A 15,446-nucleotide genomic window follows, 5' to 3' on the forward strand; every position below is an offset into this window, starting at 1 on the left:
CCACTTGTATTTCAGAGCATTAATGTAAACGTGCATGGAAAATATCCCTCTTCAATCTGATGGCATTTTTGAAGGGCTGGGGGATATTTTATTCTAACAGGCAACACTATTCATTGAGGGAACGAAATCTCTGTATCTGCAATGAGGGTAAAAAAAAATAATCAGGGCCATGCAACAGACAGGGGGGATTTAAATTGTTCACGTTGCTCAAACTGGATTGTATTTTAAATGCAGATGTTGCCTTGGCGTTTTACAAGGTTGTCTTTAATTGTCTTTCGGAAGAATGGATCAAGTGTGCTTCATCAACTGATTAAATATTTGACTGATGTTCAGTAAATTGTGTTCATTTATTTTCGCTGTATGCACAGCCTCATTCAGAAATTATGCATTAGGCAAAGTTTTAAGCAACACAACGCTGCAGGTGACTAGAGAGATTCACTGTATGAGGTAAATTAAAACTCATACTTTAAAAATTATAGATTCTTGCACTTCATGATTTAAATATTTAATTGTAACTCATGTTAGGATTTAATGTCTTTCTAAGCCAGGCATTAAATGAGCAAACCGGGGAAAACATTTATATCCCTTAGGCATGAAGATAAATAAATGATATTGCATGGTGTTTAGTTAAACATGGCAGATATCCAGCACAGAGAAAGCCGGCAGATGTTGCGATGAATTTGCTTGAATGGAAACTATAAGGGGTTTTATAATGTGTGTGTGTGGCCCTGGATTGCAGATATCATTTAATTTGTACTTATTTGATATCATAGATCAAATGCATGTTGTTCAAAAATTGCATGAAAGGTGCAATGTAAATGCAGTTTGTTGTTGTATCTAGTGCCTCCATAGTGTCCAACACACACTATGCTGATTTCTGATTTTCAGCATTTTTTGTGTTTCCTTTTTATTTCCAATGACGCAAAGTTCATTAAATGTTTCACAGAAATATTTAATATTTAAATATTAAATACTTCGAGACTTTGAACTCACGTAGTCCAGGCTGACAGTCCAGTGCAGTGCTGGGAGTGTGTTGCATTGTTGTAGTCAGCCTGTTTAAATGTAGGTTAAAGATCCTGTGGCATGATTCAAAAAGAGAAATGAGTTTCTCCCAGTCTTCTGGCCAAAAATCTCCCAGATAAAATTGGTCACTCACTTAATGGTTGTTTGTGGAACATTGCTGTTCACAAATTGGCTGCCGTGGTTCGCCTACAAAATATACAGTCTTATAACTTTACAGTAAATCCTGTGAAGCTATTTGAGAAGTTCTCCTGAAATGAGAAGCCAACTTTGAGGATTATTATCATTAATAGTATCACACGTGAGTATAACTGGTTATGTGATGTAAAACATTTTGTGAGTATTATAATTGATGAAATATTGGAGAAAAGGCGGGGAAATGGGATTCAAATATCCACTGTGGAGTAATAAATTGACAAACAGGCTCGATGGGCCAAACAAGTAGCCTCCTGTTGTTCCTAACACTGATAAATTTGCATTTGCCGGCAATGTTTCTCAATACTGGTTGCAACAACTGCAACTTTTTTAATGATAATGAAAACGTAGGGGATAGAAATTCCATCGGGGAGTAGCAACTCAAAGAATTCAGAGTTTGACACATTCTTAAATGTAGCCTTAATGTATGTGTTTGATATCATAAAGCAAATTTACTTTGTTCAAAATTGCTCCTTGGACATATGGTACAAATGTATCAGCAGGGTTAACCTTAACTCGGGGGGTATGTTCCACCAGAACTTACCACTGATGTGTTTGAGGTATCTGTACAGTCTGAACTGTGGAGGTATCTCTGCAGTCTGACATGTGGAGGTATCTGTACAGTCTGACATGTGGAGGTATCTGTACAGTCTGACGTGAATGTATTTGATTGTTTGGCACAAAGTAGTCTTTATTTCCCTTACTGATTAAACACTGGTTGGATGCTTGTTTGAAATTGCTATGTATGACCACTGATTAAGTATATGTTGATGTGGAGTGTTCTGCTACGCCTTTTCATTCAGTTTTATTCAGAAACTAAAGTAACACCTTGTCAATTGTAATAACCGAACACTGAAATGAACCGAGCCGTTGCTCTGCATAGTAAATTAATTTGTTGAGATAGGATTATCTTTTCAACTGCCTTCGGTGTCTCTGAATTTCCTCATTATATCAAGTTAGTTCTACCGTCGTATGAAGAGGTGAACCATGGCTTGTCATGCCAACAAGCAGATCTTGGTTTTCGTTTTCAGACTGTAGGACGTCAAAGCACATTAGCAAGGTATGTGGCGGTAACCACGTATGGTCACTGCCCAACCAGTTATGCCCCAATTCGTTCGACTGGTATTTAACTTACTGACAGCAGTACATTAGGACACTTAGTCAGAAGCAAGTTGACATTATTTAGATTTGCACCCCTTTAACAGGTGCAAACAAGCTCTTTGCACCCATGCAAATGATATGGCGTAATAGTGGCGTTTGCAACAAGCAGTGTAAAATGGCAGCTCAAGCAAGCTGTGGATGAACACGTTACAGTGATATGGAGAATTATGTATTGGTGATACAGTGGGGGGGTTGGGGGAACATGTTTTTTTGATACAGAAGCAATTAGGGTGATTTCTCCTGGCGTAAAATGTAACACCTGATTTAATAACAGGGAATTTTGGAACTCGCAGGGTCCCAATCCAGATCTCTCCGATGCTGTGTGTGAAGTTGTGTCTATTGTGTAGTCTAAATGAGGTGACAAGCTGTGTTATTTGATGCCCAAATCACACTGCACTCTTCAAAATGAAACTGGTGCAAAGACTCTAATTGCTTTACCTCTGTCCAACCCCAAGTTAAGCATTGCTCTGGAGTCACACAACACTTGTCAGATATTCCCTCCCTTGCTCTCTCCCTGCCGTCCACCCTCCCATCTTTCAAGGCACATTTCAAAATGTACCTGACCACACTTTTGGTCATCTTTCCCCTTCTCACCCACCTCAGCTCTCACCCCAACTCGGATGTTCATCCTGCACTCTGAATGCATTTTGGGTGGTGCTTCCGATGTGAAAGCACAACATAAATGTAGATTGTATTGTATTATAGGTCGCTGCTCTGTGTGAAGGATGCTATATCAATGCAAGTTGTTGTTATTGTCGTTATAATACTTGATGGTCCTGTGCTACCACAAGGTCCACTTATTTTGTCCACTGTGGTACATGTCCCACGGAGAGTGACCATGGTGGCGATCTGGGTTTCCTGTCTCTAAGCAAAGGAAGCTTTGTTTCAAACTTCAGGTATCTTCAAAGGGAAGATGCGTTACAGATTTGCTAGTCAAATATGTGGAGCATTAGAATTTCTTAACCTACAACCTGTGCAGATTTTGTATTAGGCTATGTCAGTAACACTGCTTCAATGTTGCCACAATTCAAACGTATTATTGATTTAGATCTTCTGAGTATATTTTTTTTATCCTGGTTGGAACGATACGCTAAAGGCACCTAATATAACTCTGCAGCCTTAAAAAAACACATTTATCAGGTGAGCAACATGATATTCCTTGTAAGTGGCAATTTTGCCAAATAGACATCAGTCTATAGAAAACTGATATACCTTATTGTAGTCTGCTTCTGGATTGGCCAAGGCACCTTAATCACATTTTGACCATGCCTAAGGTCAGTTCAGTCACACACTGAGTGTGCTTGTGTGTCTGAATATTACACTTCCTATCAGGAATACAAGGATTCAGAAGTGCAGTCCCCAGTTGTCTGCTCAAACCATAATCGCTGCTCCCCCATCATCACCAGACAAACCCTCCAACCTCTTGAGCTTTTGAAATCACATGAGATGATTGAAAAAAAGGCTTTTTGACAACTTATAGAGGTGTATAACATTTTAAATGCTATTGAAAAAGTAAACCCAGAGCAATACAATTTAGGATGACAAAGGCAGTAGAACAAGAGAACATAGGTTTAGAATTGCAAAGCGCAATTTCAGGACGGATAACAGAAAGCTTTTCTTTATCCAGAGGGTAATTAATGACTGGAACAGGACCGATGGTTGAGGCCAGCACACTGGACTCATTGAGAAAACAGCTTGTTGCTGTGATCGGAGAATGGTAGGGTGGAAATTCTGGAGAGATGAGATCAGATTGGCTGATGGGCTTTTTCATCTGTTTGGCACATCATGGTCAATGCATTAAACATGTTTCTCTTGATCTCAGAAATTAGGTTTCGTGCCACATTTAGGTTGTGACCTATCTGTGCCTCCCATACTCTTAATTGGAAACAGCAGCTCCTCCCCCCATTAGTGTAATTGCTGCAAGGAGTTGAGGTGGTGGGGTGGGGAGTGGAAATGTGCAGCAAAAGAATTACACAACAGGAGTAGTTAGTGATGACAAATAGGGACCATCCAGACCTACTATGCACTTGCACCAGTGAATCCACTTTCAGTATAAATCAAGTTATTTTGCAAAAGACTCCAGTTTCCCAAGAGCTGAGTTAACTACATTATGACTTCATTATGCTAACATTTATTTGTGGGCTTTATTGATACATATTTAAATATAAAGATACAAACTAGGCTTATAAAAACCCTCATGCTGCTCATTTCATTTTGGTCTGAAAATTCCTATAGATTTACACTGTACTTTGATGCTACAGAACACTTACTTACCGGCCATTATATTCTACGTTAATGTGTTCAGCTGTCACAGATACACCAAATCTTGTATCCCTTTGCTTATCAACAGAAATTGAGCTCAATTTACTTTTGTTGCTGGTGGGGGGAGGGGGCTGTTGATTTATGCTGTAGTTAATTGCACAAAGGTACATGAAAAGTGGTCAACTGCAGGGGTATGGGGAAAAGACAGGTAAGTGGGACTGAAAGCGATGCTTTCAATAGAGCCAGCACTGGCACAGTGGGCAGAGTGGCCCTCTTCAGTGCTGTAAATTTCTGTGGTTCAATATGCACAGGTTGAAATACATGTCAGGTAGACCAGGAACCATGGTAAGTGTGTGGGGGGTGGAGGGGTTGGTGAGTGGGAGGGTTGGTGAGTGGGAGGTTTGTGACTGGGGGGATTGTGAGGGGGGGGATTGTGAGGGGGTGGTGTGTGAGGGGGAGGCGAAGCAGGTGGCTAAAGCTGGCAGCAGTGATTGTGACTGGAAACACCAATGTTTGTCATCAACTCCTTCAATTTTTGGCTTCTTCCTCATAGCGAAATGTAATATTAAAAACTATCTTTGATGGAAACTATTCCGTCATCCAAGTATCTACCCGTATGTCTCTGCATATATTGTACAAGAATTGTGAAGTAGTTAATTGGGGGGCACAAAACAGATTTTGCAATGGGAGAAATGCAATTTAGCCGTTCTGAAACGTCTTCTTCCTACCAGTCAAATAAAATGTGAATCATAATTTTCTCTGAACTATGGTCAATAAGAAAATGACAATTTTAGTGCAGTTGAACATAGGATGGAACTGCACTTGATTTGGGGGCTGGCACAGGATGTCTAGGATATTAAACTAACTTTGCGTTACTTTGTAGCTCAGTAGACTGTTCATCTCATTGATGTCAAATTCTGTTTAAAAAATGTCACTAGAATTGAGGCACTTTCAGTGTTTGATTTGACAAACCTGCCTCCCACACTACTCTCTGTCGAATGATTTGATGCTTTTTATAGTTTGTCATTGTTAAGACTACAATGCACCACAATCATACATGTTGAAAGGTTGCACATATGCTTCCATAGAATTTTTTTTAGTTGTTTCATTTAGAGCATATGATACTCTATCCGTTCCACAAAGATCTCCATATGAATTCCTTTCTGCAGTGTGATCGGCTCATATTAATTCTAAACCCAACTGAGTGGTGAGAAAATGTTTGAGCATTTTTAAAATGTCTTTGAGTTTCTTCTTTAGCAACATACAGTAAAACTTGATTAAATCTTATTGTATAATCGCCGAAGTCATATATGCACCTGAGTCCCATTCAGTTTCCTATCAAAACCACTTAGATTTCTTTGCACTAGCCATATCTTATAAACAAATTGCCTCCTAACTCAAACAGTGATCCCCTCCATTCCTCCCACACTTACCGGCTGCATTGTATCACGGGAAATGACCCATTGACGCATGTGCACTTCCTGGCCGGCTGCATTGAATCGCGGGAATCACGGTCTTGACCCATCACCGCTTTGAGGACTTCAAAAATGTAGAATAAATTGAGCTGTTTAAAAAGGAGATGGATAGATGGGAAATAAGAGAATTTAGGGAGAAAAGATGGGCAAATGAGGTTAAAAGATTAATGCTGATCTTCTTTGTGTGTCAGCCTGGCTCAGTTGGTAACACACTCTCCTCTGAGTCAGAAGGTTGTGGGTTCAAGCCCCATATTTCAGGCTGAATTGTTGGAGATGCCACTTTTCAGATGATACATTAACAACAACAACAAATTACACTTGTATAGCACCCTTCACGTCAGAAAGGTTTATGTTCAACCAAGGTCCTAACTGCCATTTCAGGTGGACGTTAAATATCCCATGGCAGTATTTGAAAAGAGAAAGGAATTTCTTCTGGAGTCCTGACTAATAAATTCTCTAAATAAAATTGATCACTCACTTCATGACTGTTTGCAAGACATTGCTATGTGCAAATTGGCTGCCACATTCAGCTGCAAAATATACAGCCACTACACTACAGTAAATCCTGTGAAGCTCTTAGAGACGTTCCCCTGATGTAAAAAGCACAATATCAAATGTAAGGATAATTATTAGCATTATTGATCTAATAAAATAGTGGAACAGGCTTCAAGAACCTACTCCTGTTCCTATTGTTTACTATTATTCAGACATTAAGGATAAAGTGACTGCTTGCTAAAACTTGGACATTTTCAGCCAAGTTTTCACAAGCGTGATTTGCATTGCAATGAGTTGTCTCAATACAGCCATAGCACCATTCACTTTGGCAGAAAAATCTCTTGTCCCATAATTGCCATCTGAGACAGAACATTTAAGGGCACAGTAATAAAATGCAAAGGATGATTCCGTGGGAGAAATTGGTCAATTTCTACTGCTTTTCTGAAATTGGACAATTTACTGCTGCTGAGTTCAGAAAAAGGAAGCTATAATTTAACAAAGTAGTATTTGATGTTCTCATTCATTATCTTTTGGCGCATGTGCAACAGAGAAGATTAAAGTTCAGTTAAGGCAAAGTGAAATGAATGGCAAATATTTAGTACTAAAGTAGTGATTGAAATGCATAAACCCTATTAAACTGGTTTACTATTTTGTCTGTGTGCTTGTGTGTCAGAAATCAACAACTACATTTCTGATATCCATCAACAGTCTCATTCTCCCTCAGGAGATAAGAATAGTGGTCAGTCAATGCTAACCCTGTGCAGCTACTTGTTTTTCTGCTATGGTACTCTCTGTGAAGTGAAGGTTGTGTAGCAGATGAAGATAGGAAATACCATCAGCCAATGAAAAAATATTTTGGAAAAGGAAGAGATACATGGGATAGAATCAAGTTCCAGACAAGTCATACTTCGTGGTAGGAAAAGGGTTTGGAGGGATATTTTTTTGAAACTGTGCAACACAAAACAAATGCTGCATTTAACTGGGAAAATGAGCTGGTAGCGGGGAAAAAAAGGAATGGGGGCACACATGGCGTGATGGAGCACATCGGAACGTGTTCAGAGGGGAATGGTTTACTATTTTGTCTGTCTGCCTGTGTGTCAGAAATCAACAACTACATTTCTGATATCCATCAGAGGGATTAAACCCTCCAATACGCCGTCCGGCGTGAAGGGCGTTTTATAAATGCAAGTTGTTGTTGGATGATGACAAAACAGTACAACATTGTTTGGATCAACTTAACAACTTAAGTTGTTGGATCAGCAACAACTTCAGTGTATGTGTCAGTCTGGCTCCGTTGGTGGCAATCTTTCCTCAGAAAGAAGTCAGAAGAGTCAGAAGATTGTGAAATCAAGCCCCACATTGGAACTTGGAACTCAGAGTCCAAGCTGACACTCCAATGCAGTTCCCGGGGGTGTGCAGCATTGCTGGAGGTGTCATCCTTCTGATAAGACATTAAAACAAGGTATTGTCTGCTTGTTCAGGTGGGCATTAAAGATCCCCGAACTGCTGCACTATTTGAAAAGAGATGGTGTTCCTCCCAGGGTTCTGGCCAACAAACCACCAAATGAAATTGGTCATTCACTTCATAACATAACACAACATAACATGTAGGTAGGAGCAAGAGTAGGCCATTCGGCCCTTCGAGCCTGCCCCGCCATTCAATCATGGCTGATCTTCTAATCTAACTCCAGCTAATAACCTGACCCTGCCTTATCCCCATATCCCTTAATCCCTTTTGCAATAAGGAATCTATCTCAGTCTTGAATATGTTCAAGGACTGAGCGTCAACAGCCCTTTGGGTAGTGAGTTCCATACATTCACCACCCTTTGAGTGAAGAAGTTCTCCCTCAACTCAGTGCGAAAGGGCTGCCTCTGATTTTAAGGTTGTGACCCCTGGTTTTAGTTTCTCCAACCAGGGGAAACAATCTCCCACTATCTACTCTATCATGCCCTTTGATGATCTTATTCCCCTCTAATTCGTCTATATTCTAGGGAATATAGGCCCAAATTGGTCAGCCTATCCTTGTAACTCATCCCCTTCATCCCTTGTACTAACCTAGTAAATCTACGCTGCACCCTCTCCAAGGCAAGTACATCCTTCCTTAAATAAGGAGACCAAAACTGCATACAGTATTCCAGGTGTGGTCTCACCAGGGCCCTATACAATTGCAGCAAGACTTCCCTACTCTTATACTCTAATCCTTTCATAATGAATGCTAACATACCATTCGCCTTCCTAATTGCTGCTGCACCTGCAGACTAACTTTCTGTGATTGATATACAAGGACATCCAAGTCCCTCTGGACGCTAACACATTCCAATCTCTCCCCTTCTAAAAAATAACCCGCTCTACTGTTTTTGCTACCTAGGTGGATGATTTCATAACTGTTTGTGGGTCATTCCTGTGTCCAAAAATTGAAATACACAATCACGACAATTCACGGTAAAGTCCCGTGAAGGACATTTTTTTAATTAAAAAGAAATGTTTTTAAAAAAAATGTAATTAGAGTATGCGATATGTCCAAAAAACACAGAAAAGCATTGAATGTTATAGGATCCAAACCATTTGGAATACAGCCAACATAATTTGTTCATTCCTCCACTCATCAACACAAGTTACTTGTCTGAGTCATTTCATGCTTCATTCTGTGACTCATTTTCCTGACTTCATGTTTCTACCCTTCCCAGAGATGTACGCATGTGTTTGTCACATGTTACAGTGTATTTAATCCTTTGTCATTATTTTGCTAAAACTTCTGGTGTTAAAATCACAAACTTATTTTTAGGGTGTTAATTCACATTTCTACAGAATGGAATATGCTTCATTTACATTTTCACACCATTACATTGTGTTGATAAATTATAAACAAATTGCATTCGCTCCTTGTTGCAGAAGATTTATAAGAAGGGTAATCCACCTGTGTCCTGTGACTTTAACCCTTTTCCTACACTCTTCAAACTTTCAGTGTCTAATTTTAATAATAATTAAAAATAATAATCTTTTCCCGTGTTGTTGCTCTGTCAGTAAGGTCTCTAATGAGAGTTTTGGAATCGGAGAGACCAGTGAATGAAATGTCTTATGTTACAACCACAACAGCTTGTGTTTGTGTGTTGTGTGAGTTCCTGGAGTGTTTCACAAGGAAAGGTTTGTCGCTGAGCAAATGGGTGTGGACTGAGGTGGCCATAAGCACATTCAAAAAGGTAGGATTTGAGGTGGGATTTGAAGACAGAAAGAGAGGGGCCAAGCCAGAGGGATCGTGGGAGTTCCAGAGGGTAAGAAGGTAGGAAATGAAGGCCCTGCCACCAATGGTATCAGCCTGGCTCAGTGGTAGCACTCTTGCGTCTGAGTCAAAAAGTTGTGCGTTCAAGCCCCAAGTTGGGACTTGGAGTCACGTCATCTAAGCTGACATTCCAATACAATGCTGGAAAGACTGAGATGCTGGCCTTCGGATAAGATTTTAAACCTAGGACCCATCTGCCTTCGAAAAGAGAACGAAGTTTCTCCTGGTGTTGTAGCCAGCAATCCCCCACAATAAAAAAAAATGGGTCATTCACTCCATATTTGTGGGACATCGGCCAGGAGCCGTGGAACGAGTGGAGCTTGGCAAGGAATGGGGTACTTTAGATTCAGTGATTTTGAAACTGATTTTACCCAACTTGCGATTCAAGTTTTTTTTGAGAAGCTCTACTCTACAATTAATTTTCTTCTTCAATTTCGAAGACATTGTCAACACAGGATGGTGTGTATTTCGGAGAGCTTGACAGGTGGTATTGTTAAGGAAACATTAAGATAGCTCCTAACTATCCAATTCTTATCGGCTGGACTTGGCACAGTTAGGTTATGTACTGTTGAGAAGTGGATATGTCAAGGAAATAAAGTCCATGCGTGGAATTAACGTTGTCGCTGACAGCTTACAGTTCCATTGTCAGTTTTGTTCTTTGGCAGCATAGAAAACAAGGTGCTTCTGTCAAAACACTGTAATCCTGCATTTGAGTCACACCACAGCCCTGACAGAGATGAGTCGTCTCAGCTGAGTATAGATGGTGTAACAAGAAACAACCCAATTAATTCAGTCACAGGTTGCTTCTAGGATTCGACTGTTTATTGCTTATGTTTGACTGACCCCTTTGCCTCTTAATTATAGAAACCCGAATCACTTCCCCTTTATGAGACTTTGTGACTTTGGCTCATATGGTCTAGGCTGACACTCCAATGTAGTACTGTGGGCACACTGCATTAATGGAGATGCCATTCTTTGGATGAGGCATTATACAGTTTCCCATCTGCCTGTTCAAGTGGATGTTAAATAGCCCCTGGCATAACTCAGAAAGAGATGGGAGTTTCTCCTAATATCCTCACCGGGAATTGCCCAGAAAAGATTGGTCATTCGTTTCATGGCTGTTTCAGGGACATTGCTGTTGGCAAATTGGCTGCCGTATTTTCCTTCAAAATACACAATCTAGGGTCTAGATGTTACAGTGTATCTTGCGAAGTGCTTTGTAAAGTGCCAATGTAAAGAGTGCTACATCAAATGTATATTATTATTATTTATTATAAAATAGCAATTCGTGTTTGTTGAAGTGCAGTATTAACAATTATATTGCTGTTGATCGTTGACCACAATCTTTGATGCCACACATTAGGTGTGGCACTGCATACTTTTTTTTGATATGGCAAAGGTGCCTTTTCTTTCTGCGGTCCATCCTGGTGTCCTATGATGTCAGTGCAACATGCAGATTAAAAACCAAACAATGCTAACATCACATCAGTATGACTCTACAATGAATCAGCTAAAGTTTGTTTTTTCAACTAAGTACAGTATTATAAAACCCTAATTGGGTTTGCACTTTTTCAACGTTTAAGATTTTTGAAGCAGCTTTTTAAGTAACTTAGGTGGGTATTGCTTTAATTTTTTTTCATTTAATGTTGCTTGCCTACAAAATACGCAGTCACTCCACTTTAAAGTAAAATCCTGCGAAGGGCTTTGAGCTGTTCAGAATTGAACAAATGCTTAAATGCAGTCAAAATACACCCCTTATCTCTGCAAATCCCTCCACCTTAAGCCCTCTCTATCACTATCTTGAAATCCCAGCTGGGTAACTCTCTTCAACTACGCCTATCTATCTACGGTCGCTTCCCCCTTTCTCCCTCGCTCGGCATCGAACCCCAACGCTCCCGGACATCACCCTACGTGAAACGGGGCACTGCGTAAACGCAACTCGTCGGTGTCGTCACTTCGAGGGGGCCTTGGGTTTCGGGAGAAGATCCACCGGGAGCGCCGGCTTCCAAAAAGCAAGGGCTTGAGACGAACAGGGCGTCAAGACTCTGAAACACCACGAGAGGTGGTGGAGCGAACCTGGAGCCAAGTTCAACAGCTCCTGTTGGGGGCCAGTGAAGAACTTAAGACAGGCGGAGAGACCCAGTGACTATTCGGAGTCCTGTCACTGTCCTGTCCTATTTGGAGTCCTTTAGCTCAGTGGTTAGAGCACTCGCTTTGCAAGTGAGAGACCTGAGTTCAATTCCAGGCAGGGCGAAACCTTGGGTAAGTTTCCTTACTCCACAGCCCTATTAATCCTCCAAAACCAAAAACAATAATAAATTGGTCATTTTCAATCTACGACTGTTTGTGGGACATTGCTGTGCGCAATTGGCTGCCGCGTTCGCCCACAAATATACAGTCAATTCACTTTACAGTGTGTTCTGTGAAGCGCTTTGGGACGTCCTCCCGACGTGAAAAGCGCTATATCAAATGCAAGGATTATTATTATTATTATTCCTGCTCTCTCCCCCCCTCTCTCTCTCTCTCTCACTCACTCCCTCTCTCTCTCTCACTCCCTCTCTCTCCCTCACTCCCTCTCTCTCTCTCTCTCTCTCTCACTCACTCCCTCTCCTCACTCCCTCTCTCTCCCTCATTCTCACTCCCTCTCTCTCACTCACTCCCTCTCTCTCACTCCCTCCCTCCCTCCCCCTCACTCCCTCTCTCTCTCTCTCTCTCTGTGGCTGAGCTCCAGTTCTGGATATTACTGTCGGAATCCGGAAATGATGAAAATTGCAGAGAAAGAGAGAGAAAAAAAAAGTCACACACACACACAAAAAAAAAAGAGTCTGTGAAGAAGAGTTTGGAGAGAATATAATGTGAAGGAGGAGGAGGAGGAGGAGCAGTGCAGGGAATCTGGTTGTCTCGCGCTCTGTCCGACCCTCAGGAGAGAACCCAAATTATATATATATATAAAAAAAGGAACTTGAATCACAGGAAAAAAAAAGGAGAAGAAGAAGGAGGAGAAGAAGAAGAAGAAGAAGAAATAACCGATTGTTTTCCGGGAATCTCTGTAACATTTTCTTGCTCTTCCCCTCAGAAAAAAAATTATATATCAATATATAAAAGTTTTATAAGTCGACGCGCAGCCAAAAAAAAAAGGGGGAGAGAGAGAGAGAGAGTGAGAGAGAGAGAGAGAGAGAGAGAGAGAGGGGGAAAACTGGGATGTCTTTCAGGTACTGGAACGACGACCGACTGTGGCGGAAAGTGTGCAGCGCTTTCTCTCTTTTTCTTTTCTTTCTTTTCTCTCACTCTCTCACTCTCTCTCTCTCTCTCTCTGAGCGTAACTTTTAACCCCGTTCGCTGTTGCCTGTTGCGCTTCCCCGCAATCTAAGGTTTGGCCGAAACTTGGCTGAAAAGTTCTGCCCCGAGACGTGAGTGTGTGTGTGTGTGAGTGTGTGTGAGTGAGTGAGTCAGTCAGTCAGTCAGTGAGTGAGTTTGTGTGAGTGAGTCAGTGAGTGAGTGAGTCAGTGAGTGTGAGTGAGTCAGTGAGTGTGTGTGAGTGAGTGTGTGAGTGTGTGTAAGTGAGTGAGTGTAAGTGAGTGTGTGTCTAAGTGAGTGTGTGTGTGTGAATGAGTGTGTGTGTGAATGAGTGAGTGAGTGTGTGTAAATGAGTGTGTGTGTGAATGAGTGAGTGAGTGCGTGTGTAAGTGAGTGAGTGTGTGTAAATGAGTGTGTGTGTGAATGAGTGAGTGAGTGCGTGTGTAAGTGAGTGAGTGTGTGTGAGTGAGTGCATGTGTAAGTGAGTGTGAGTGAGTGAGTGTGTAGGTGCGCGTGGGTGTAAGTGTGCAAGCGCGCGTGTAAGTGACTGTGAATGTGTGCATCAGTTGCAATTCGCGGACAGCTCTTGGCGTGTCAGAAATTGCCTGCAGCGCAAAAGTAATCTCATCATTATCATCATAATCTTTCTTATGGCTCCACTTTGCTACATGGAACGGCTTAGTTTTTGTTTCTCTCTTTTAAAAACTCGGGAGTTTTTCACGGTTGGGCTTTTTAGCAGCTTTTCAGCTGCTTCGGTTTTTAGGGTCTGAAGTGCCTTGAGAGTGAGCTGAGCCGCTTGGCAGATGTCCCAGGTGGAAGAGCCTCTAGGGCCTGGGGGGCCAGAAGAGAACACTTTCACAGAGAACAGTGTTTTGCTCCATACAGATGGTAAGAGACATTCTTCTTCTTATTATTATTATTATTAATATATGCACAAAGAAAAAGGTTCGCTATCCCTACTTTTGAGAAGGTTCAGGCAAACTCCCAACAAATGGTGCTCTGATACAACCTCCGGATGCTAGGTAAGTTGCAAAAAGTTAAATGCAAGCTACAAAAACCATTGCAGAAGGAGAACTAACTTTGGTGAGTTCATTGAATAAGTTGTGAGATTTTCAAGCTGACGTATAATACTTTATTCCGTCCCCCACTAATGCTTTACTTGGAGATTACACATTGGGATAAACTGCTGGGTATTGGCAAGCCTTTTAATCAAACAAACTTTTGATCATGTCCGAGAAGGTACAACGGTGAAGAATTGATCAGAATCAGTTTAAAAGCTGTAAAAATCTATCATCAAACTTAAGTCTTTTGGGAGGATTCAAAGTTTGATTACATTGAAACGCCTTCACTTGTTGCTGATCTAATTCGGAAAGTGTTTAGTGACCTGATGTGCTGAAGTTTTCACAAACTCAATTTGATTCCCAAATCAGCTGGTGGTAGGTAATAATAATAATAATAGTCCTTGCATTTGATATAGAGCTTTTCACGTCTTCTAGACGTCCCAAAGCGCTTCACAGAATATACTGTAAAATGAATTGACTGTATATTTGTGGGTGAACGCGGGAGCCAATTGCGCACAGCAGTGTCCCACAAACAGTCGTAGATTGAAAATGACCAATTTATTATTGTTTTTTTTTGGAGGGATTATTATTAGGAGTGTGGAATAAAGAAACTTGCCCAAGGTTTCGCCCTCTGCCTGGAATTGAACTCGGGTCTCTCACTTGCAAAGCGAGTGCTCTAACCACTGAGCTACAGTACACCTTCAATTAACTGCAACAAGTATCCTTTTTTCAAAAATCCATTTTGCTTAAAAAATGAAACCCGAAGAAAAATCAAATCATCATTAAATGAAATTGATCATTCACTTTATGGCTCTTTGTGGAACATCCCTGTGCACAAATTGGCTGCTATGTTCGCTTGCAAAATACAGTCACTACACTTCACAGTAAAGTCCTGTGAAGCGCCTTGAGATGGATCGGGATGAGGCATTATGTCAAATGCAAGGATTATTATCATTACATATATTTAACTAGCAGTTACTGCAGTTTGGAGAAGTTCTTGATCTACTTCGAAAATTGGTTGCATCANTTTTTTCTTTTGAAAATCCAATCCAATTATGTGCTCTATGAAACTCGTGCTTTGCCTCGTTTCTGAAGCATGTTTGAAGATAATGGTGCTGAGAAGCTTAAGTATCTTGATGTTTTCAAAGCTTAAATTTGCTAGAAATCAATAAACAACTTCTGGATGACTCAAAAGTAAA

General features: G+C 40.9%; 1 protein-coding gene across 2 annotated transcripts in view; it reads left to right on the top strand.

Moving 5' to 3' along the window:
- Positions 1–12,601: 12,601 nt before the first annotated feature.
- mdfic (MyoD family inhibitor domain containing) overlaps positions 12,602–15,446 on the top strand; it is a 41,879-nt gene continuing 39,034 nt past the window's right edge. Inside the window, exons 1-2 of one of the 2 annotated variants that reach the window (XM_007894575.2) lie at positions 12,602–13,101; positions 13,923–14,074. In XM_007894575.2, coding sequence (XP_007892766.1) covers positions 13,990–14,074 — 85 coding nt within the window. In that variant the 5' untranslated portion in view covers positions 12,602–13,101; positions 13,923–13,989. The remainder of the gene's footprint in view (positions 13,102–13,922; positions 14,075–15,446) is intronic. The other variant, XM_007894574.2, reaches the window with a different exon arrangement.

Source organism: Callorhinchus milii, unplaced genomic scaffold, assembly GCF_018977255.1.
Source record: "Callorhinchus milii isolate IMCB2004 unplaced genomic scaffold, IMCB_Cmil_1.0 Scaffold5, whole genome shotgun sequence".
NCBI classification, from domain to species: domain Eukaryota; kingdom Metazoa; phylum Chordata; class Chondrichthyes; order Chimaeriformes; family Callorhinchidae; genus Callorhinchus; species Callorhinchus milii.